The sequence below is a fragment of the Diospyros lotus genome, chromosome 10 (genome assembly GCF_014633365.1).
Source record: "Diospyros lotus cultivar Yz01 chromosome 10, ASM1463336v1, whole genome shotgun sequence".
NCBI classification, from domain to species: domain Eukaryota; kingdom Viridiplantae; phylum Streptophyta; class Magnoliopsida; order Ericales; family Ebenaceae; genus Diospyros; species Diospyros lotus.
Genome location: NC_068347.1, coordinates 3,532,771 through 3,557,878, shown reverse-complemented (window position 1 = coordinate 3,557,878; position 25,108 = coordinate 3,532,771). Strand labels below are relative to the sequence as shown.

The 25,108-nt window shown below is 37.2% G+C and overlaps 3 protein-coding genes and 1 long non-coding RNA gene across 4 annotated transcripts; 3 read left to right on the top strand and 1 right to left on the bottom strand.

Annotated features, from left to right (window-relative positions):
* Positions 1-3,921: 3,921 nt before the first annotated feature.
* Positions 3,922-5,326, top strand: LOC127811949 ((R,S)-reticuline 7-O-methyltransferase-like). Its single transcript, XM_052352171.1, has 2 exons — positions 3,922-4,799; positions 4,907-5,326. Exons 1-2 carry the CDS (start codon positions 4,023-4,025, stop codon positions 5,204-5,206), a joined length of 1,077 nt encoding a protein of 358 aa, XP_052208131.1. The 5' UTR covers positions 3,922-4,022; the 3' UTR covers positions 5,207-5,326.
* A 1,106-nt stretch (positions 5,327-6,432) lies between these two features.
* Positions 6,433-7,747, bottom strand: LOC127811951 (uncharacterized). Its single transcript, XR_008025805.1, has 2 exons — positions 6,928-7,747; positions 6,433-6,724 (listed from the first exon to the last, which is right to left on the bottom strand). It is a non-coding gene; the product is annotated as an uncharacterized LOC127811951 (long non-coding RNA).
* Positions 7,748-11,221: 3,474 nt separating this feature from the next.
* On the top strand, positions 11,222-13,530 carry LOC127811835 (uncharacterized). The gene is made up of 4 exons (XM_052352020.1): positions 11,222-11,540; positions 11,656-12,402; positions 13,089-13,132; positions 13,273-13,530. Exons 1-4 carry the CDS (start codon positions 11,222-11,224, stop codon positions 13,528-13,530), a joined length of 1,368 nt encoding a protein of 455 aa, XP_052207980.1.
* Positions 13,531-21,902: 8,372 nt separating this feature from the next.
* On the top strand, positions 21,903-24,149 carry LOC127811832 (uncharacterized). The gene has a single exon (XM_052352018.1). It carries the CDS (start codon positions 21,903-21,905, stop codon positions 24,147-24,149), a length of 2,247 nt encoding a protein of 748 aa, XP_052207978.1.
* The last annotated feature ends 959 nt before the right edge of the window (positions 24,150-25,108 follow it).

Below are 25,108 nucleotides of genomic sequence, written 5' to 3'. Positions count from 1 at the left end.
AATGGTTAGATTTTAGTAGATCTACGTTTCAAAGTTTCAATGTAAAAAAGAAGTAGCTGAAAACTTACCGAAAAGGACGCGTGGTAAGTAGATCCAGCCTTTAGTAGATCCGGCCTTCGTCTTCTTCTTCACCATCGGCGACAGCAATGGATGGTGAAGGGAGAGAGAAGAGATGAAGACGAAGAGCCTTTGGCCAATACCTGATCTACAAAGCATCGAATCGCCTTCGTCTTCGCCATCGCTAGATCTATGAAGATTCGAACTCGAAAAGAAGAGAAGAAATGGCGAGAAGAGAGAGAAGAACGAAGAGAAGTACAGAAATGACCCATGGGGTGTCGCACCCACGTGAGGGGGGGCAGTTCAGTTCGTGCGGGAGGGGGGTGTGGCCGGTTCGATTTGCCAGGGGTATTTGCTACACCGGTTCGGTTCGATTTTTTGAGTATTTTTATCAAAATAACTTAATCGAACTGAATAACCAATTTTTTTAAAAAAATATAACCGAACCGAATAACTCTTTTTGAAAAATTGAATCGAACTGACCGAACTTTTTAGTTCAGTTTGGTTTAATTTGGTTTAACTGAACTTTTACTCACCCCTAGCTAAGATTGAGCCTAAGAAAAAGGCAGAGACTTAAGGAGAGAGTTGAAATTGGCCCGGTCCAAAGGTATATTTGGGCACTTGCAATTGTGTGATATTCTTTGAATATGGATTAGGATTCGATTTGGCTGTATGCAAGTGTTTCTTAAATCATGATTGTGATTGAGGTGAGTTGATTTGTGATTGATATTATTGATATGACTAAAATATTATCGATCATATTAAGATAACCTCTATTATATTGATTAACATAAGTCGATGTCTAAAAGTGCAATGGTTTATTTGGTCATTTTCCAAATACAATGACTAATTTGCTAGATTTATTTGTCTGTAGCTAATTTGGTTGATAGGCTAAAGTACAATATTTATATTAGGCTCTTTATTCCAAAACATAATATGGAATATAAAAAATAATGAATATAAAATAGATATTCTTATTAAAAAAGAAAACCTTAAGATTATAGTAACTCAGTCAGACCCTTCAATTGTTGTTTGAGATGATAGATATATACATTGATAACAAATAAAACCCACATATTCGTCTATACAAAACTTTAATCCAAACGTATAATTTTTTATCGTTCTTCATCAAAACCCTATAAAATTAATTAAACCCTTAAAATCGTATTCAAGAGCCAACTAAATCACAAGAGATAACAATAAAAATTAGCCTCAAAATTTGAATTCTTAGATCTTAAGAACCTTATACCACCAAACACTGACAACTGGGCTAATACCATGGTGCATGGTGGATTTTACTGTATATTTTATTCATTTGTAGTTGGATTGACTAGTAAAGGGGTGTAGTTTGCTGACTATCCTAGCGGGATAATAACGTAACTCAGTTTGAGCAGTTGGGTGATGCCTTTCTCACTGTCTAATTGTATTGTGCTGACTAACGCCAAGCAAAGTCGCCATCGTTATTGACATTATCGATGCCGTAATTAGTTTGCTAATCATCTATCACACGGCACCTCTCTTTAATATAATATAGAGGCTTGGGAAGATTCCTAGACGTGCAATTGAAAAGACCAAATGTTTTTAAATAAAGTCTCAAATTATTGTGTTTGATTGTATAGTAGTAGAAGGGTGAGTCATGTAAGAGATCTAAAAATTTTAAATGAAAGGTCATGGAGTGACGCTTGATAGTAACATATTACCTTTTAATCTTTAAGTAAATTTTTAAATAAAATAAAACTTTTTTAATCTTTTTAATGTACTTAATTTTTATTTTATCTTACCACACCATAACCCACAAGGACGGTCAAATGAAAGCTGAGATCGAACAATTGGGTCATAAGTCAAAGGCCAAGATTGGGCTAGTACGATCCACCATGCATGGATCTACCTCACTAGGGCATACAGATTCTAGTGTTGCTTACAATACTCAATTGCATTGTACCCCTTCTTACCATGTGTCCAAGCACATGAGCACAACTAAAGGCGACAACACATGGGGGAAGCATCTCTTTCTCGAGAGGCATGAAACAATTAAATTCTGAGGTATTAATAACTATGTGAAGTGCTTATTTTTCTTTTTTCATAATCTAAGTGTCAAAAGTATTATTTTGGGGAGGTCTCAAGCTATGTTGACTGTCTATGTCTAACAAAGAAAACCATTTATGTCTTAAGTAATAACACGAGGAGAGAGAGGCAAACTAGTAGATTAAAGTAAAACATAGCTCAAACGTCGTTAAAAAATTTTTTAATTATTTAGTGACGAAATATTTTGTCCCTAAATTTAAAATTTTAATTAAAAATATTAAAAATATTTAGTGACAAAATATTTTGTTGCTAAATTTAAAATAAAAAATAAAAAATTTGACAACGAAATATTTGTCACTAAGACATTTTTAATTAGCGATGAAAATTTTTTATCGCTAAATTAGTCACTAAATTACGAATTTTTTATAATGTTTATTGATATAAATCCTTGAAACATTCAATCTTATTATTTCTTGAGCCCTCCAAGTGATAATGTTTCTTTTTTTTTATCTTGTTAAGGCAAGGTTAAACTTCAATTCAAATTCATCAAGTCTCTGTGTTCATTGTAATTTTATTTCTAGTGAATATAAAATATTTTTTTAATTTAGTAAAGAAACATATATATATATATATAATAAAGTGTCATTTCAAATCCTTATGTATCCAAATTAGACCCAACTTAAAATATTTGAGATAATAAATTTAAAATTATGAATAACAAAATAAGGATCCAATGAACTTTATATATCCAAATTAGCTTTTGATTTCTAAACCAATTTTTAATAATAATAATAGTCCCCTAATGCTTGAATCCAGAAATATTTTAATGGAAAATTGAAGAAGCAAAAATAATCTTTGATTTCTTCTTCAAAAGAGTGATAATCGTAGAATAGCCAAATCATAGAATAGCCATGATTTGATTAATAAACAAAGTGATTGTTGACATGTAGAGAGGGTATCATAGTGATTGTTGACTTTTCTTCCGCCACAGCCACAGCTACAGCCACAGCCACGGGCTTATTCAATCATATTCGTTGAAGAGTAATGATCTGCTGCCTTTGCTGACGTGGCAGTAGACCATTGGGTGGGTGGATGGGACCGCTGACGGGAACTCACCCACACCTGGGCAACATAATTGATGCCGGGAACAGAGTTAGTTCTACGCGGGTCCGACGAATCTATCAAGTGGCTCACAAAAAGGGAATAAAAAGATGATTTTTTTTCATCTACTTTGCAAATTTGCAAAGTGGGTTACTGTCCCCCCCTAGCTCTGAGCGTCTCCTCTACTTGCCATGGCCACTGCTCGCCTCTCCATCGCGCCTCGCTACAATCACCCGGCCTCGTCTTTGTTGCCTCGCCGACAATCGATGTAGCGACTGTCGGTGAGGCAACGGAGGCAAAGTCGAGCGACTACAGCTAGGCGCGACAGAGAGACGAGCGACGGCCATGGCAAGCAGGGGAGATGCGTAGGGCAGGGGGGAATCCATTAGAAGGGGAGGAAGAGAGCAGGGTGTGGGGGCAAAATGGTTTTTTTGCCCCCTTTCGGTAAATCCGTCGATAAACCCGTCGGGCTCTCTAACATTTTCCATAATAAAATGCCTCACTAACCTAAAACAGGATCTCAACTTCTTCTTTAAATACTTTTAGAACTAATACATCAAGATGAAAAGAATGTCATTGCTTGTCCAGAAGAAATAACAAAACAAAGGAAAACAAAAATACAACAAAACTAACACATTTATTCTCTAAAATACTCTAATACAGATCATTCCTCATTGGCTGAATACATTTATTCTCTAATGTGTTGCTTTCTTCTTTTTCTTCTTCTTCTTCTTCTTCAATCTTCCTCTATAAGATATGGAGAAGGAAGCCTTACAAGCAAGAAAGCCTCTTCTGTACGTAAGCTTAAACACATATAGGGGGAGAGAGACAGAGAGAGAATGATTAATGATAAGGAAGCCATGGATGCAGAGGCAAAGGTATTGCTTGATGCCAAAGCAGAGATATGGCAACAGATGCTAAGCTTTGCAGACGCCATGGCACTCAAGTCTGCGGTGGAACTTCGCATAGCTGACATTATTCATTCTTCCGGCTGTCCAATCAGCCTATCCCAAATCGCCGCCGGCATAGACTCTCCTTCCCCGGATATCATTACCCTGGGGCGGATCATGAGATTTCTGGTTCGGAAAAAGATTTTCACAGCCACTCCTCCGTCGGTTGATGGCGGAGAGACCCTCTACGGGTTGAACCACGCCTCCAAGTTCTTGCTGCGCGATGCTGAGCTGAGCCTGGCGCCGATGGTACTGATGGCGAGCGACCCCAGGGCATTAGCACCCTGGCAATGCTTCAGCAGGTGTGTGCGGGAAGGTGGGATTGCATTCGAAAAGGCTCATGGCAAAGGGATATGGGATTATGGCTCCGCCAACCCAGATTTCAACAAGGTCTTCAACGCTGCAATGGGATGTAGCGCCAAGGTAATCACTGCCGAAATCGTCGCTGCGTACAAAGATGGATTTCATTCCATTGGGTCGCTCGTGGATGTGGGCGGTGGGATTGGAACGTCCATATCCGAGATCACCAAGGCCTATCCACACATCAAAGCAATCAACTATGATTTGCCACATGTGGTGGCCACAGCACCTGAGTACCCAGGAGTTACTCATATTGGAGGTGACTTGTTTGAGTCTGTTCCAGAGGCTGATGCAGTTTTCATGAAGGTAATGGATTTAAATTTGGAAATATTTTAACACACACAAAAAGAATAGTTATTATTTGTTAACTGTCTAGATGGTTTAATTCATGCTCTAATCATGAATTCGTGCAGTGGATCTTGCATCATTGGAGCGACGAAAACTGTGTGAAGATCTTGAAGAACTGCCGGAAGGCAATCCCAGAGAAGACAGGAAAGGTGATTCTAGTGGAAGTGGTTCTGCAGCCAGACGGTGAAAACATGTTTGACAACACAGGATTTGTATTCGATCTCATAATGGTTGCTCACAGCTCTGGTGGAAAAGAGAGAACTGAGGCTGAATGGAAACGAGTGCTGGAGAAAGGAGGCTTCCCACGCTATAACATCATCCGGATCCAAGATTTGCCTTCTATCATTGAGGCCTATCCAAACTGAATCATTCTCTCTCTAGTCCCTCCATGTATGGTCCGACCATGGGTGTCTTTGTCAACCCAGACTTTCAAGTAACCAGGCAAAATGAATAATATGAAATAGGCTCAGAATCATTTTGGTTTCTGTTTCACTGTTGAAAAATAGGCTCAATTATTGATTTTTTTTCTTTTTTATTGAATTGTTATTTCTTTCTTCTTTTGTTTAAGGTGTTGGCTTATTTCCATTTAAAAAGTTCTATGCTTTATGAGAGAGTAGGGCTCAGAACCAAAAAAGGAACTGAAGTGACAGTGAAGTTGAGAATGGTAAGAAAAGTTCCATTTAAAAAGGACCAAAGCTTAATTACTGATTAATTATATTTCTTATTAAGTAGATACATCTTATAATTATTCTCAACCATATTCATATTGTAACGACTCGTTAGTGGGTCTAAGCACTATTGGTAATTTATTTCAAGTATTTGATTTTTTTTTCCTCAATTAATTGTGAAAATAATTTGTGTTGATAAAAGAAAAATTAATGAAAATAATAACTATGTGGGATGAGAAAGGTAAGTGAAATAAAAATTTGTAAGCTTATGTAAATGAAGTTTAATTGCATAGAAGAGTCCAAGTTGTGGACTAAATGGGCTTGGGCCCAATATGAGTGGATTTTTGATTTGGGCTTAGGCCCATGTATATAATATGAGATTGAATTAAATAAAGGGAAAACAAATGAAAAGGAGATGACAAATGACCATAAGGGGCATTGATATTTAGGTGGTGTGTGTGTAGTGGAGGGCATAATTGGAAATTTCCAAAGAATGGGATGGTTGGAGTGGGACGACAACCCATCTCCCCCCATTCCTTCTTGCTTCCCAATCACTTATTCTTCTTTTTTCTCTCTATTCTCTCTTTCTCTTCCTCTCGTTCATCTCTTCTTCTTCCTCTTCATTTCCTTCTTTTATTTTCTCCATTCCATTTCTCTTTGTTGGAGTTTCAAGTGAAAATTTGCAAATTTTGGAGTGTTTTTCATCTCTTGGAGTTGCACCATTTAAGGCAAGTTCTCTTGTACTTTCTTTTAATGGTTGTGCAAGTATTTCCTTCATTTCTTCTCCATTTCATTGCAACAAGCTTCCCTTATAAATATTGTAATCTTTCATGAAAGTGTCTGATTGTTTTTGTAGGAGCCCAAGCTAGGGACCCACAAGAAAGATGACATTTTTCCAAATCAGTTAGAAGCATTCGCACACATTCTTCTTTTATTGAACACGGAAACCACACCCGTACATTTTTACTCATAAGCATACTTAATAGGGTTCACATGCCCAAATACCAACGTAACTTAATATTACATACCACATTAGGGTCCATAAACCCACCATGTCCCCTTAGGGGTACAATCTAAAACATAAACCAAACGTAATTTAATATTACACAGCACAAAACTCCCCTAGAGACCTTTGATTAAGACGGCTCTGTACACACTGCTACCCCATGGATCCTGATTCACTTGGCTCGCCCTCTACTTTAGTCTTATCCTTACCTGGAATGATGCAAGCAAACATGAGCCACAAGGTCCAGCAAGTATAACTGGAAAAAAGTGAGCATAAGAGCCATGAGTATCAAGAAGCAAAGAATACATGAATGCCATTTAAGGTACTTTCACATGATAAAATGATGTAACATGCATCCATGCTCATATGCAGTACTTTTTAGAACTATAAACATGGGACCGAAGTCTGAAACCTTGGGATCGAAGTCCAACTTTGAGCTCAGCACTTTCTCTGCAGATATATCATACGGACTCGTCTGCTGCGCGCATCTTGAGGCCTTTACATATTTTTAAAAACCATTTTCATGTATATGCTTTATGCGTTATCGTAACATGCATATTTGTAATAACTTCTCATGTATATAATTGGCATGCAATTAACGAAACAATATGCACAATGGGGCAACATTCATGCAAGACAACATCAACTCTTGCATGTCCACAATAAAGAATCATTCCCAACGAAAGATAGGGTGATACAAACCCTATTTGAGATTCAATAGGTATAAATGTAAATCATGGAATAATTTACTGGCAAAGGGGAAATAACTTGTAAAATAGGAAAATAACATGGAATTTAAAAAATTAAGTGATATGATCTTGCAATGACAAGAGTTATAAAATAAATCTTGTAATTTAAAACATAACTTGTGAAAAGAGGAATTGAACTTGTAAAATAGGAAAAAAACTTGCAATTTAAAAGATCAGGAACCAAGAGCTCGCATATTAATAAGAAAACTGAGATCTTGCCTCTTAAATGGAACAAAGAGGAAGAATAACTTACCTTAATAGGAATAAGAACTTAAAAATTAAAAACATGAACTTGAGAAGAGGAAGAAACTGAACTTGCAAGATAGGAATAAGAACTTGCAAAAACTAGGAAGAGAACTTGCCTTAAATATTTTATTAATCTTTGTAGCATACCGAGATTGCTTATGTCAAGCCCAAACTCAAACGGTAGAATTTTCCTTAATTTCTCCAAAATTTTCCTTAATTTTTCCCTAAAATTCTCACGTTTCTCTCAAGCTTCATCTCCCCAAAACTCTCCCATTCCACTACCTATTTATAGGCTAAGGAGATAGGAATGTTGCAAGGCATCATGGCAGCAAAATTATTAAGTTTTTGAGAGCAAAAAAAAAGCATTTGGATGCGTATGAGGCAGCTGGCGCGGCTGGCAGCCGCGTGGCCTCACAACAGGGGCACGTAGGGCCTTGCGTGGCACGGCTGTCCGCGTATGGGCGCGCGACCGCACGCATGCTGGCTTCCTGGCCGCGCGCTTGCGTGCGCATGGGCCCCTGCGGGGCCATGCGCGGGCGCCTGGAAACGGCATCGTTGGCGCCTTGTTTGCTAAGAAAAAAATTTCCCAGATTTTTCCTTTGCTCCAGCCAAGATTCGATCACCCCACCCCTTACCTACACACGTGCACACTTAACCACTTGCTCTAGCGCCTCCCTTGCTTTCTAAATTTGCTACTAAATTATTAAGGAGATTCCAGTTTCCAAATTTACACTTTAACCCCAAAAATTTCTAAAATTAACCCAAATCATTTTATTTTATTCTTTCCATAAATACTTTCAAACAAGATAATTAATTACCTATTTCCATAAACTATTATTTTTCCTTAAATCCCCAAATTTTCATAATGACCTCAATAATTTCGAATAACTACCAAAACCCACTTGATAATTTTAATTTTTCTCCAATTAATTTCTTACACCCAAATTAACATTAATTCATAAATAAACGGGTCGTTATAGTTTTCATTGTCGTATCTTAGTGGGTTTTTCATAGGCATGAAGTTGGGTCTTGTTTATGTGTTCGTTGGGGGTTTTTTTTACCCTATTTTTATTTCAAGGAATGACTTTGGTAGGTTAGGAAGCTAGATGAGGGGGTTTTGGTGTGTTTGGTATTCATTTCGTATGTTTTTTATTGCGTCGAGTCGACTTATCTATGGGTTAAGTCGACTCGGCAGAGGCTTGTCATTGCAGTCATTTTTCTCATTGTTCTCAGATAAGTTGACTTATTTTTCTCTTAAGTCGACTTATCCTCTCCTTAAGTTGACTTAGTGAATTCTGCCAACACTGCGCATGTTACGCTATTTTGCCCATAACTTTTGATGTAAAAGTTGAAATTAAGATATGTTTGAAGCTTCATAAACTAGACTTTGAGGGCTTCGGTTTGATATATAATATCATATACTTTGGTTATGATTTGAGTTGGTTAAGGCTTTCCTAAATCCAAATTGAGTATGATCATTGATCTAAGTTGCTATAAATTGCTTCCTCTAACATCACCCAATCCTCCAAAATGCTAGGATGTGATTGGAGACATATAGATATGTACATACATGGGCTCATGAATGAATATGTTATTGAGATGCTTAAATGTGCATGATGTTCTTGATGTGTACATTTCTATAATGGAGCATGTATGTTATATTTATGTGAGATCTCATGCATTGAAGTCAAAGAAGTCACTCCATAAATTCAAGAAGCTTGGATGACATGGAAGAGGAATCTGATTCATTTAGTTCAAAAGAAAATTCAGAAATAGTTTTTGGTGATCGTTAGGCCACAAAACAATTAGCAAGAGCTCTTAAAGGGATAGAAAGAAGTATCCAAGTTCACGTGCTGGACTTCGAAGGAAAGTTAGATCCTGATGAATACTGTGATCGGATTGTGTCTTTGGTGTTGTATCATATTTTTTGGTATATGAGAAAATGTGTTTGATGAAAAACCATATGAAAATCTCATATTTCGAAATAAGTTTTTCATATTTTGAAACATGTATGATTAGTGTTTTGACGCTAAAGGTCAAATATTTTAAAAATTCATTTTTTATCATATCATGCTTCGAAACTATGTTTCTATGTTTCGAAACATAGTTCTGTAATGTTTCTATTCGAAATGCTCTTCAATATGGTTGAAGAAATTCAATTTTATGCATCATGTTTCGAAACATCAGTCTGCCATGTTTCTAAACTTGTTTCAAGATGTATATTAAAAACGGTTCAAGTTTTGCTTAATCTATATGATGTATTTCGAAATCTAAGCCTACATTTCGAAACCTATTTAGTATATTTTGAAACCTTTGTCAGCAGTGTATCCTTGTTCAACATGTTTTAAAACATGTTTCTAAAGTATGTTTCGAAACCTACTTTTCATATTTCGAAACACCTGACTCTGTTAGAAGAATTTCAAAAATCTGTCATGACTTTGCACTTTATTTGAAAAGATATTTTAAAAATCTATTTTTAAAATTATACCCATACCTTGATGTTCAAATTTCAGATATGTTTTAAGTGGAGAATAAAACCAAATCATTTTGTTTTTTAAAGAGAATTTTTCCGCCCATTTTTTCTCTTGGTGCATATCCAGCTGTAAAGGCTGTATGTTTCGAAACATGTTATGTGTGTTTTGAAACCTCTGTGTAAAAATGTGTTGTTTCGAAACCTGATAAGTATATTTCGAAACCTACTTTCTTATCTTGTCTCTAACGGTTATAATTAGCCAAAAGTCTATCCATTTATTATATATATCAGCTCTTTGAAGACAAGAAGTCTTTCTCCCAAGTATACACAATTTTTACACATCTACAAGAGATTTTTTCCACAAGCACAAGTGAACAAAGCTCTTTTAACAAACTCTCAAAGAAGTTCCTTTCAATCATTCCTTGGTGTGCATTATGGTACAAACAGGAGAAGCAAGCAAAATCCAAAGCTCTCATTTCTTCAAGATCTCCTCACTCCATACCAATAGGTTTGCTATAACTATTTGGTAAGGTGTTTTAAATTATATTCAAAATTATTGGGTTGTAAAAGATAAGTATTATTTATCTTATTGTAAGGTTTGAGTTGAGCCCGTAAAAACTCAGTGTATAAGGTTTTAGGGTGAACCGTGGTAAAACCCTTGGTCTCATTGATCATTAGTAAAAGTGATTGTGGTTTGCAAATCCTTTAAGTGGGTAAGCTTGAAGGTAGTGGAGTAGGAAAATGTTGAACCACTATAAATCTTGTGTGTACTTGATTTCTTGTTCCTACTTGTTATTCTTGTTCATGTTGTTTAAAAGAATCATTTTTGAAAATCTAAAGGTGTTTTATTATTTGCAAATCAGTGAACACTATTTCGAAACACACCTTAGTAGGTTTCGAAACATACCTGCCAGTAAGTTTTATTTCGAAACATACTCATCTATATTTCGAAACATACTTAACAGAAAGGTTTGTTTCGAAACATAGTATCCTGCAAACCAAAGTTTTCAAGTTATTTAAAAATTTACCCAAATCCCAATTCACCCCCCTCTTGGGATATACTTGCCATTATATAGAACTAACATTTGGAAGTATTCTTTGAATGGAAAAACTTGATAGAAGAAAGAAAGATGCAGTTTGTCGCTATAAAATTGAAGGGCCATGCTTTGGTTTGGTGGCAGCAATATCAAGGAAGTCGAGATCGGCGAAGAGTCCCAAGAGTTCACACATGGGCAGAGATGAAGTTAAAGTTGGATGAGAAATTTCTTCCGCTAGATTACTCACAGTCCTTGTACCAGAAGTTCCACCGTCTTTACTATCGCAATGAACAATCTATGGCTGATTACACAGAGCAATTCCATAAGTTGTTGGGTCGGATTAATCTTATGGAAATAAATGATCAGCTTGTTGCAAGAAACACAAGTGGTTTCAAAGTCAATCTTCAAGGGGAGTTAATGATGCATCCCATCCATTCGCTTGAAGAGGCATGTCAAATGGTGCTTAAAGCAAAGGAAAAATTTAAATGGGCCTCTTTTAGAAAAGATGACCGCAGTAAAGGTTTGAAAGCAAAGATAGTGATCCCCAACAAAAAAAACTTTAGCACCCAACTTTGAGCATCCAAACCCACATATTGGGGGAGGGAAAAAGGACCATGGTAAAATTAGATCTTCAGGTTTCAAGTGTGGTGAGGCTGGTCATCATGCATATGAATGTCCTTCCAAGAAAGCTGAGGAGAATGTTGTTCAAGAAGGACAAGAAGAAAAAGATGAAGAGCCTAAAGGTGCAACTGAAAAGGAGTATTGTGAACCTGACTGCGATGTTGAAAGTCTTGTGATTCGACGGGTAATGACTGTTCAAGAAGATGATCAATGGCTCTTCTTCCAAACTTATTGCTTGACCAATGAAAAAAAGTGTATCTTGATGGTTGATACTAGAAGTGTAGAAAATATGGTGTCCAACACGATGGTCGAAAAGTTGAAACTTCCATTTGAGCAGCATCCTAAACCCTACAAGGTGTCATGGTTCAAGAAAGGAGGAGAGGTTTTGGTAACACAAAGATGCCAGGTGAAATTCTCCATTGGAAAGTATGAAGACAAGCTTTATTTTGACGTCCATCTTATGGACGCTTGTTACTTACTCCTTGGGAGACCATGGCAATATGATCAATGTGCTCAACATGATGGGAGGAAGAACACCTACATAGTTAAGAAAGGTGGGGTAACATTTGTGTTGAACCCTTTGAAGGATGCCACCACGAGTGTGGCATCTCAAGGCACGGTTAACTTGCTGTCCTATAGAGTTTTCGAACAAGTTTTCAATAAAGAAAAGGTGGCATGTGCTTTGGTGGTTATAGGGGAAGATAAGGAAGATGCTAGAGATGTTCCTGAAGAAGTTTCAAGTCTATTCCATAGATTTGAAGGTTTAGTTCCGGATGAATTACTTGCTTGCTTGCCTCATCTTCATGATATTCAACATCAAATTGATTTTCATACCAAGTGTAATCTTTCCTAACTTGGCTCATTATAGAATGTCACCTAATGAACATGCTAAATTGGAAAGACAAGCTGAAGAATTGCTAAAAAAGGGGTTGATTAGGGTGTCATTAAGTCCATGCGTTGGACTAACTCTTCTAACATAAAAAAAAATGATGGAACTTGGAGGATGCGTATTGATAGTAGGGCAATAAACAAGATAACAGTGAAGTATCGATTCCCGATCCCCCGTCTCAATGATATGTTTGATATGATTTGTGGTGCAAAGGTCTTTTCTAAAATTGATCTTAGGAGTGGATATCATCAAATTCAAATTAAATTTGGAGATGAATGGAAAGTAGCTTTTAAAACAAAGAATGGCTTGTTTGAATGGCTAGTCATGCCATTTGGGCTTTCTAACGCCCCAAGCACTTTCATGAGTTGATGACTCAAGCTTTGAAGGATTTTTTGGGAAAATATGTTGTTGTTTACTTTGACGACATCTTGGTGTATAACCATGATAGAATTCAGCATGTGGAGCGTCTACGAAATGTGTTCAAAGTCTCGCATGACAACCAGCTCTATATTAACTTAAAGAAGTGTTCCTTTATCACTGATTGAGTTGTATTTCTAGGTTATATTGTGAGTGCAGAGGGGATGCAAATGGATGAGAAAAAGGTAAGGGCGATTCTTGATTGGCCAACCCTAAGAAGTTTTACGAAAGTGCAAGGCTTATATGGCTCAGCTTCTTTTTATTGACATTTCATCAAAAACTTCAGCACCTTGTTGCTCCTATGATGGATGTCTTGAAATGAAAGGAGTTTCAGTCGACTAAGGAAGCACAAAGGAGTTTTCAACTTTTGAAGGGAAAGCTTGTGGAAGCTCTAGTGCTAGCTCTACCCAACTTTTCAAAAATATTCCAAGAGTGTGATGCTTCAAATGTGGGTATAGGTGTTGTCCTAATGCAAGAAAGGAGCCCAATTGCTTATTTCAACGAGAAATTAACTGATGCCAAGAAGAGGTATTCAACTTATGACAAAGAGTTGTATGCAATTGTGCAAGCGTTGCAACATTGAAAAGAGTACCTTGTTGGTGTGGAGTTTGTTCTCTATTCAGACCATGAAGCTCTAAGATTTCTCAAGGCATAAAAGAAGCTGAATTCTTGACATGCTGGGTGGGTATCTTACATGGAAAAGTTCAGTTTTGTTCTAAATCACAAAGAAGGTACCTTTACAAGGTTGCTGACGCTTTGAGTAGAAGATATAGCTTGTTGATTGCACTCTCTCTCAAAATTGTTGGCTTTGATCTCTTACTAGAATACTATGCAACGGATGCTTTCTTTTCAAAGGTTTTGCAAGAGTTAAGTGATGGAAGAAGCCAAGACTATTTGCTCGTGAATAGGTATCTTTTTAGGGGAAATCAATTGTGTGTTCTAGAGGGATCATTGAGGCTTTTTATCATTCAAGAGTTGCATGGTGGTGGACTTGGCAAGCATTTTAGAAGGGACAAAATTGAACTGCTAGTTAAAGAACATTATTTTTTACTGTCCTTGAAGCGAGATGTTGCTCGTTTTGTGAAAAGATTCTTGGTGTGTCAAAAGGCCAAATGAGGAGTGCAAATATAGGTTTATACCAACCATTTCCTATCCCTAATGCTCATTGGGAGGATATTTCAATGGACTTTGTTATAAAGCTTGCCAAGAACACAGCATGGGTATGATTGCATCTTTGTAATTGTTGACTGCTTCTCAAAAATGGCTCACTTTATACCATGCAAGAACTCTACTAATGCTTCCCATGCTGCTACCTTATTTTTTCGAGAGATAGTTTGTTTGCATGGGATTCAGAAATCAATTGTATGAGATCGTGATGTTCGATTTATGAGTCACTTTTGGAAGACACTTTGGAAGCTTTTTGGAACTCAACTGCAGTTTTCTATTGCTTATCATCCTCAAACTGACCGCCAAACTAAAGTGGTGAACAAATCGCTTGGAAATTTATTGAGAAGTCTAGTGGGGGACAGTCCAAAGAGATGGGAGTTCGTCATTCCTCAAGCTAAGTTTTCCTATAATAGTTCTTTCAATCGATCAACTAAAAAGGCCCCATTTGAGGTGATTTATGGTCGAAAACCCCATCAAGTTATGGATCTTTTTCCATTAAGTAACCAAGTTTGGGTTAGCATGGATGCGGAGGAGTTTGCAACCCACATCAAAAGCATTCATGATCAAGTTCGAGAGCACTTAAAGGAAGCTTCTAAGTATTACAAAACTAAGGCTGATACACACTAGAGGAATAACGAGTTTGAGAAGGGTGATTTGGTTATGGTTATCTATGCAAGAAGAGATTTCCAGCGGGATCTTATAACAAGCTCAAGCAAAGGAAGTTTGGGCCATACCGAATGATTAAGAAGCTTGGGCTAAATGCTTACCGATTGGAGTTGCCACAAGGGTTATCAATCAGCCTGATCTTTAACATCAGTGATTTGAATGCTTATTATGGAGACGACGATAGTGATTCCTTGAAGTTTAAAGAATTGATTGCTTCACTAGAAAATTCCCATCAAGAAATCATTGATGTCCTGGATGTTCGTTCAACCACTACTCGACGAGGAACCTATACGCAATATCTGGTTCATTAGATAGGAAAAACGCATTGTGAAGATGCATGGGTGTTAGCTCAATAACTCAAGAACCTTAATGAAAGGCTTTGGGAAGATTTGGTTACAAATTCCAAGAAGACTTCTTTTTCAACGGAAGAGAATGATGCAGAAGCATACTCGGGAGACGAGAAATATATTTTATTTTATTTTATTTTATTCTCTGGTGTTAGTCTTTGAAAACCTTTTGACTTCTATGTCTTATGAATGTGTGTTGTTTGTCTTGGAAATATGGCTTGCTTTGGAAAGTCCTAAAGCAATAAGTGTCTAGGGAAAATAACTCGGAGTATCTTTTGTAATCTCTATATATATCTTTGTGAATGGAAATCTAGGGAGTTTTTGAGAATATATATATATATATATTGCAAGTCCTTTCCTTGCCTAAAGTGAGTGAGTCATTTTAAATATCAAATGTGTGGCTTGGTCATGTGAGCGTCTTCCGCGATTAGAAATGTCAAGTGATGTCGGTTGCCTCCGGTCGAGTGATTCTTGGAATTATCCTAACCTTGTAGGTTCTGGCCTGTATCATGCCTTTACCTAGAAAGAAGAGAAGCAATAGTGAGTCACAAGACTCAGCAAGCATATAAGAAAAGAAAGACTGAAAAGAGTAAGGAAGTTAGAGAGTAACCCGCACCCCACATGCAACAACCATGCATAACATGCCCATGAAACACATGACAAATATAAAGAAATACTACGTAGTAAAATATGCACATATCAGTCCTTGGGGCCCACATAAGACACGACAACACCCAAGTCCAGGTCGCAAACCTATCACTACTCTGAAAGGCAACATAACCCGCCACCTGCCTCAAAGATCCCAGGGTGGGTGCGACCACACCTGAAATGGCATGCTAAACTCGTCTGTGAACATAACCCCGGTGCGAAAACCTCCATTATCGAAACAGTTGTGCTATAATACCACATGTTGGCATGAGGTTGCCACGTAATTTGGATGAGTTTAAAATACCAAAAAATTGGTTTGATAATAAAATAAATTGTCGAATTGATGGCAAGGAATGCCTTGGAACTTAGATACCTAAAGATAAGGGTATGAAATCAATGAGCGTCTCGAGACAGAATTTATGATGCCGAAAGAAATCAATTTCAAGATGATTTTTAGTAGAACTAAGTTATAGCCTGAAAGATCGAATGATGGTAAGGGGCTTCCGAGAAATCCCCAGAATGCTATAGAGGCTCTAATTTTGTGACTAGAACAACCCTTAAGTGGTTTCAGGATAAAACAAAAGGGTTTACAATTGAAACATATATTTGGGGCCTTAGTATAATTTTCAATTCTAGTTGAAAAGAGATTGAAAATGATATTTTTTTCAAATTTTTTGGGCTAATTGAGGAGCACGGAACTTAGGGGCTCATGTGGTGAAATATCAAAGTCTAAGGACTTGAGGAAAATGGCCAAAATGCAAAAGGAATTTGCCAGGGGGTCAAAGTGTAATTTTCAAAAATACTGTAGCAAGCATGGTCGGACCTGCCACTGCACATGGGACAAAATCTGGCAATGGAATGACTTGATCTTGCCAGGGAATGACCAAGCATACGGCTTAGGAAACGTGTGAGCAAAGCTATTACCGATGATTAACCAAAGAATGACAAAATTTCACCTATAATTAGGTGAGGGTTTCGGCCAATTTTAGAGCATCCCTTTGCTCAAGTTTTGGTGAGTTTTTGAGAGATTTGATAGAGGGCTTTTGCTCTAGAGGTATTGGGCATCATTTCTGGAGAATTTGGTGTGGTTTCATCAAGGTTTGAGGGTGTTCCGAGAGGTAGTCAAAAATTGCAGCGGTCGTTGGAGCCGAAAGTTTAATCGTTCGATTGGGGCATTTTCTTATGGTGTTTCGGGCCAAGGAGTGTGACATTGGGATCGACTTGAGGAGGGTTTGAGGTGGTGCAAGAATCTCTGTCATCGGAGCATCTCCGACAACTGGAGAAAGAAAGAAGATGATAGGCACGTGCATCACATGCATTAGTTTTCACGCGTAGGAGGGTGGGTAGCGCATGGGGACAAGGTATTTTTTGAATTTTTTAAAAATATTTTTAGAAAAATATTTTATGAATTATGGTGGAGAAAAATTTGGGAAAATACTTGAGGTATTTTTTTTTGGAATTTTTGAGTAGAAAATGGAAAGAAAATAAAGGAAAATTATGGAAAAAATAGATGTTGATATTCTTTTGAATAAATATGATGTCTAGAGATCGTTGAGGCTCGAGGTTGAGTAATAATACGATTATTGATGCCTGGCAAGAAAATCGAGGTTGCCATGAGAATCGAGGTATTCTGAATTACAATTAAGATGAGTGATTCTCCTATCAACTTGGTTTATTTTGGGTGGTTCGACCCTATAATTGATTTTGTTTCATGCAATGGTTTTGGCATGTGAATGGCTGATTTCATGTCGATGGTTTATCCAAATCGGTTATTTTCGTGTGCATTTAAAACGTGTATTAAAATGTCATTTTATATAATGCATCATTACATGTTGTGGTGATGGCATTAGCATATATGTTGGACATGGGTAGTGTTCCGGGATGCTTTTGAGTGGGAACGTAATCTCTAACGTGATTGTGGTGAGCCGGGTTCTTGCGTTGATATTGAACCTCTCGTGTCAGGAGTGGTAACTTTTGTTCCTGAGATGTCAGAGAGATGTGTTGATGTTGCCCTTCTTAAACTAAGATTGTGTTGTGCCAATGCGTCGATGTGATTGTGTTACCTTTAGAGAGATTTGCTCTTTTTTCGTGGCATGGGTTAAGCGCTGTATGGGATTCTCTAGGGTTGGGACATGTCAGGATATGTTTACTATTCATGGTCTTGCATACATTCACGAAAATGTTTTGAACTCTTACTTAGATGATTCAGTATCTAATTTGGACTATGTCCCCTAGAATATTCAAACGTTTCAGGTGAAAGCAGCGGCGTCAAGGGAAATAAAGTTATCGAGATGTAGTTGATAGTTACATATTAGATCTTTTGTAAGTCTTTTATTATGTACGAGATATTCAGCTGTAAGTGTATTATTTTGATAATGTCATGTTGAATATTGATGGTACGATTTCTATATTATGAGCAAAAGAATTACAGTTATGTATTATCAAGGTTTCAATTTTGTTTTCGCCGATGTGATGATATTACCTATCTTAGTTTATTCCTTTAAGTTGATATGCTGAGAAGGTAAAACGAGATTGTTGGGAATGATTTAGGTTGAGTGTATGTTGAAATTTTTTTTTTTTCTTGAAATCTCGGGTTAACGCACGCTTGGGAAAAGCGGAGTGTTACATGTGCCTCTAATACTGGCACCAAGAATCATGTAGATGAACATATACAATGCAATGATATAATGAGCATAGCTGTGATACATAGCCCCTATAAAACCATGCATCAAGCCACGCTTTCCCATAAAGGAAATCACATACCATGCTATGCCTGTGTAAAGCTACACAAGATATCAAAAATAATCTAATATGTTCGTTCCCAAGCACACAAGTCATGCGGGTCTTGTACATGCAACATCCAACATCCTAGTCCTTGCCCTCAATCAGCATGCATGAGACAATCAAATAAGTGAAACAATGGCTACCACAAATAACCAATTAAACAACCACCAACAGGGTCTAGCTTCATTCCATAAAGAAATTTGGAGAGGAACCTATCTCTCCATGGCCACATGAATAATGAGACCTAAGGCTCCATTTTACCATGTATACCCATTTTTCCACCAAATAGAAGGAGGTCCAAGAGAAACATGACCAGGGGGAAAAATCGAACGCTTTTAAGAATCAAATGAAATTAGCGAGGAGTGGTAGTCATGGATTGACAACAGAAGGAAAGTAACCAGGTAAGAACTTACCTGATATTGTAAAGAAATCCCTTCTTCTTCTTCTTATATTCCTCTTTTGCTTCTTCTTTCTCTTCTCGCACTCTGTCTTCGTGAATATATATAGATGAAGAACAAAAGCATCTGGCGCACACACACACACACACATATATATATATATATGAGAAATAAAGGCTAGTGGGTAAGGACACGTGGCAAGGATGTGGTAAAGTCTGGTGGAAGACATCCACCATAGCCTGGAAGAGAAAATGGAAGCTATCCAAATGAGGGGCAAAGTATTCGGATATAAGGGAGAAAGGGAGACAGAGGCATATCTGAACAACACCCAAGTTATTCGAATGCCTTTTGTTAAACATGGGGTATTCGAATAGACCCTTGGCTTATCTGGATACCTCTTCAAGCTAAGGGTATCCAGATATCTCTTGAGCTATCTGAATATGCCTCCAAAGCCTAAGGCTATTCGGATATCACCTCCCCCATATCCGGATATCTCACCCAAAAACCCACCTATTCAAATATCTAATGCACCATATTCAGATATATCATTCCAAGAACCTAGCCTATTTGGATACCACAAGCTCTATATTCGGATATCTCACACACATATTCGGATACCCTACCCCCATATTTGAATATCACCCCCCCCCCCCATATTAGGATACACACTACAGGAAAAAGTGTCATTGGCGGCGAAGTTTTACCGGCGGTTTTAATAACCGTCGGGAAAACACGACAATTACCGGCGGTTTTTTGAACTGCCGGTGATGGGTCAAAATTACCGGCGGTTTTAAAACCGCCGGTAATGAGATACACATCTCCGGCGGTTTTAAAAAAATCGCCGGTGATTTTGAAACATAACCGGCGGTTTTATCAAACCGCCGGTTGTGTGTAACCATCCTCGGCGGTTTTAAAACCGCCGGGGATAGGATTATATAAGCCCCCCCGCGCACCCAGCCCAATTCTCCCCCCGCGCGCACTCGGCCCAATTCGATCTCTTCCAAAAACCCCCCTGCAAACCCTAACATTCTCTAGCTCGCGCCTCGTTGCCTCCCTCGATCGCTCGCCTCACCTCCCCTCGCCCTCCCTCGATCACTCTCACTCGCTCTCGCCCTCCCTCACTCACTGTCACTCGCTCTCGCCCTCGGCCTCGCCCTCCCTCGCTCACTGTCACTCGCTCTCGCCCTCGGCCTCGCCCTCTCTCGCTCACTCTCACTCGCTGTCGCCCTCGGCCTCGCCCTCCCTCGCTCACTGATCAGTCGCACATGCAACCAGAGAAGTGTTGATTGGAATTGGGGTAAATTACAGTTCGATTGCTCCGCGATAGTTGTTCTTCCTTGATCAGGTTTGTCCCCAGCTTGTGTATAATGTATCTCTATCGTTTATTTATCTGTCTATACGTATGAATCTTGCGTGTTATCCCAGATCCTCTGTTTATCGGTTGAGATTTAGATGATAATTCATTCTATTAGATCATAATTATTGATCAACATTGTTGTTTTTGTGTTGTTTGGTTGGTTGGAAATTGAATTAACCATCCGTGTATATAATAAATTAAGCAAATGCAATTGAAGTGTTAAAATGGATTCAACATTAAATATGATATAACTAATAACAGACACAATTTTGGGAATTTACTCGGTTGGATCGAAATTGAGAATTTGTTGATTTGGTCACAAATTAACTCCCAACTCCAATGCGGGTCTCTAGATGATGCTAGGAAATAATATTATTTATTAGTTTTGGATCTTCAACTATCTAGAAACTGGTATTTTTTAATTAAAAAATTCAATAATCTTATATTTTTATTTTAAAAATACTATCCCTATTTATTACAGATAATAATAATAATAATAATAATAATAATAATAATAATAATAATAATAATAATAATAATAATAATAATACCTAAATATTTAATTATAAGTATTAAAACTCCCATCCTCTAATAAATAGGGATAGTATTTTTAATTAGATAGATGCACAAATATTGTCTAGCCTCTCTTCTATATGGCTCGTTATTTTTGTCTAGATTAGTTTTAATAGTTTTGTCTTGTGACTTCCAAAACATAATAGATTGACCTAATTAAGAATTAGCTCCACATAAGAGTGTTTTTTTTTTCTTTTTTAAAGGTGGAAGACCTACTTTGAAAAGGTGTGAAAACATATAATTTAGAAAGAGTAATAATTAAAGTGCTTCATAACTACTTTCAAAAATTAGCTTCTAATTAGTTTCTTTTATAAAACTAATTTAAAAATGATAGGAACACTAATTATAAACTAGCTAGAATTTGGAGTTTGATGCCACTATTTATAATGGCATTCAAAAATCACTTATTATATATAGTTGCCTACAATTACTCTATACAACTCACAGCCTTAAATATATATATCAGCGCCTCACCTAAACTTTTGGCCCCATATATATCTCTCATTACTACTCAATGCACATTAGCAGGCAATCCAAGTCTGTGTTTGTACCCGTCAACTGAATCAACTTTCTCGGCATTATGTGACCAATGATATATCTAATCAAAAAATTTCAAACAAGCTAGCTACTTAAATTTTTAAACATTTTAAAAAATTTAGTCCTTTTAAGAAACGTTATCATATTTATAAAGATCAAGATAAATTTATCCGAATGATTTGAAGACTATTTGTTAACAAAGGTCATTATTTTCAGCAAACAGTAATTAATGAATAAATTTAATTTATTTTCTGTTCAAATGGTCAAAACATGGAATTCTTTACTAATTTACCATTTTAAAAAATGACAACACCACCACCACTTGCAAAATAAATTATACTTGGTTGTATTTTGTTTCTCTTGTGATTGTATGACTATTACCGATTATATTAACTAAAACTTTAATATATTATAATCCCATTCTTAGAGCACCCTTTGAATCCTTATTCTTAGCAGGTTTGATATATAAATTATTCTAATGGAGCTGAATAAGAGTTGGATTAACATATCGAACAGGCTAGATCCTCGATACGAACAAGGAATTCAGGAGTTCATTCAGTTTGCCTATAGACATAAGTCTCCTGGGGCAAGCATATATTGTCCGTGTATTAAATGTGTTAACAGATATTTTCATAAACGAGATGTTGTGGAGGAACACCTCATTCTGAATGGGTTTGACACTAATTACATAATATGGACGGTTCATGGAGAGTTATATGTGCCTCATCATAGTCGAGAAGAATTTCAAGATCAGGAATGTAATATTGGAGATGATATGGTGGGAATGATACATGATGCACATGGAGTTCCCATAAACAATGTTGGAAGTAGTGAAGAAGCTACGAGATTTTATGAATTGTTGGAGAAGGCAGAAACAGAGTTATGGCCTGGTTGTAAGAACTTTACGACATTATCGTTTATTGTTCGTTTACAACACTTGAAGGTATTGGGTGGGTTGTCGGATAAAATATTTGATATGTTGCTTGAGTTGTTGAATGAGGCATTTCCAGAAGGAGTGTCATTGCCACGATCATATCGAGAGGCTAAGAAATTGAGTGAGGATTTAGGTTTTAAGTACTATAAGTACGATGCATGCCCTAACAATTGTATGCTCTTTTGGAAAGATGCATCAAAGTTGGACAGATGTACTTTTTGTGGGGAGTCAAGGTACAAAGAATACGAGGTGCACGTAGACGACGATATAACGAAGATGAAAAAAGTCGCTTCTAAACAAGTACGACACTTTCCTTTGATCTCGAGACTGCAAAGATTGTTTATGTCTAACAAAACAGCATCGTTAATGAGGTGGCATGAAGAAGGTAGAACAAAGGATGGTATAATGAGGCACCCTGCTGATTCATTGGCTTGGCAATCTTTTGATGAACAACATCCGAAATTCGCTGAAGATAGTCGCAATGTTAGACTTGGGTTGGCTTCTGATGGGTTTAATCCGTTTCGAACAATGACCATTAGCTATAGCATTTGGCCAGTTGTGTTAATGCCATATAATCTACCACCTTGGTTGTGTATGAAACAACCTTACTTCATCTTGTCTTTATTGATTGATGGACCTCGTGCACCAGGAGACAATATTGATGTGTTTCTGCAACCGTTGATTCAAGAGTTACAAGAATTATGGAGCGAGGGGATAGAAACTTATGATGCTTCTAGAAAAGAAATGTTTCACATGCATGCAGCATTGTTGTGGACGATTAATGATTTTCCTGCGTATGCTAATTTATCTGGATGGAGTACTCGAGGAAGAGTTGCTTGTCCTTGTTGCATGAAAGAGACGGAGTCCAAATGGTTAAAACATGGTGGTAAGTTTTGTTATATGGGTCACCGTAGATTCTTGGAGGACATGAGTCATCATTTTCGGTTAGACAAGAAGAATTTTGATGGAACCATTGAGAACCGTGTTGCTCCTCCTCAGTTATCTGGCCACGATGTATTCAAAGATGTTGAATTTGTTAAGAAGATGTATGGAAATCGTGAGAATTCTGGCACTAGTGTTGGGAGAGGAATGGGTGGTTGGAAAAAACATAGTATATTCTTTGAGCTTCCATATTGGCAAGACAATTTGATCCGACATAATCTTGACGTCATGCACATTGAGAAAAATGTTTGTGACAACATAATTTGGACGTTATTAAATGTTTCAGGTAAAACAAAGGACAACTTGAAAGCACGTCTTGATTTGAAAGAACTAGGGATAAGAAAAAAGTTACATCCTGAAGATCGTTTGGGTGGGAAGAAGTATTTACCTCCTACATCTTTCACGTTGAATCGAGAACAAAAACATGTATTTTTAAAAGTATTGAAAAGTATAAAATCACCCGATGGATTCTCATCAAACATATCACGTCGTGTCCAACTCAAAGAACACACAATGAGTGGACTTAAGAGCCATGACAATCATGTTTTGATGCAACATTTGCTTCCATTGGCAATTAGGAGGGTGTTCAAGAGGAAGTATGTCAGTAAAACTTTGATTGAATTATGCAATTATTTTAAACAGTTGTGTTCTAAAAACATTACAGTAGACGAGTGTAACCAATTGAGGTCACGCATTATATTGGTGCTCTGTCACCTCGAGAAAATATTTCTACCGAGCTTCTTCAATATAATGGAGCATTTAGTTGTTCACCTGCCTGACGAAGTCCAAATTGCGGGACCGGTAATGTTTCGGTGGATGTATCCAGTCGAGAGGTATATTAAGCCATGATTTTTTTTTTATTTGTGAATTTGTTTGTTCGTTTTTAAGTAAATATTGTGAATTTACTTGACAATGTAACTTATCATGTAGGTTCTTATTGACATTGAAAAAGTATGTAAGGACTAGAAGTCATCCAGAAGGATCTATTGCTGAAGGTTATTTAGCAGAAGAGTGTTTGACTTTTTGTGCAAGGTACTTGGATGATGTGGAAACAAAGTTTAATAGGCCGGTTCGAAATTATGAGGGTGCACATGGTCAACCTATCCCAAAAAAAGGGAAATTAGTCACATTGGATGAGATTTCATTGCAGCAAGCCCATCGTTATGTGCTAGCAAATTGTAGTACAATTTCGTCTTATCGAGAGTAAGATTATTATAACTTAATCTGGTTGATCAATTTTATTTCATAATAAAAAAAAATTATACTTTAATTTCATAATTCCTATCATTTGCATACAATGCAGGACACTTACAATCCATTAGATTGGAAAGAAGAGGTGCTAGCAATCGTGAAATTACACAAAAACACCATGAAAACTTCCCATTATGGTTTCAAAAACATGTAAGTGATGTCTTAACATGCTGCCACCACACCCTAAACATCCATATCTAACCATCTTAGAATTTGCATATATTTATTTGCGTAACGAATTATAAACATGTTACAAAACAGGTTTATGAATTGCAAGTAAGTGGTCACAATGTACCCAATGAAGTGAAAACATTAGCTGCTGGGCCTCACTCATGGGCATGGAAGTATTCTGGGTACATCGTAAATGGATTCAAATTCCACACGAGGCGTCGAGAAAGGAGAAGAATGACTCAAAACAGTGGAGTATTACTAACTGCAAATACTGAAAGTTATGCTAGTTCAAAAGATAAACGTCCTATCAGTGGTGATGTTACCTTTTATGGAGTCCTAACAGATGTTGTTGAGATACGATACTCTAACGAATTCAAATTTGTTTT

Bases quoted from the DNA above. Each gene is read 5' to 3' on its own strand.
- LOC127811949 (XM_052352171.1), top strand. From the start codon at position 4,023: ATGATTAATGATAAGGAAGCCATGGATGCAGAGGCAAAGGTATTGCTT. The intron at 4,800-4,906 runs GTAATGGATTTA...GAATTCGTGCAG, and splicing joins CTGATGCAGTTTTCATGAAG to TGGATCTTGCATCATTGGAG.
- LOC127811835 (XM_052352020.1), top strand. From the start codon at position 11,222: ATGAAGTTAAAGTTGGATGAGAAATTTCTTCCGCTAGATTACTCACAG. The intron at 11,541-11,655 runs GTTTGAAAGCAA...TTAGATCTTCAG, and splicing joins AAAAGATGACCGCAGTAAAG to GTTTCAAGTGTGGTGAGGCT. The intron at 13,133-13,272 runs GTAAGGGCGATT...TTGAAATGAAAG, and splicing joins TGCAAATGGATGAGAAAAAG to GAGTTTCAGTCGACTAAGGA.
- LOC127811832 (XM_052352018.1), top strand. From the start codon at position 21,903: ATGGAGCTGAATAAGAGTTGGATTAACATATCGAACAGGCTAGATCCT.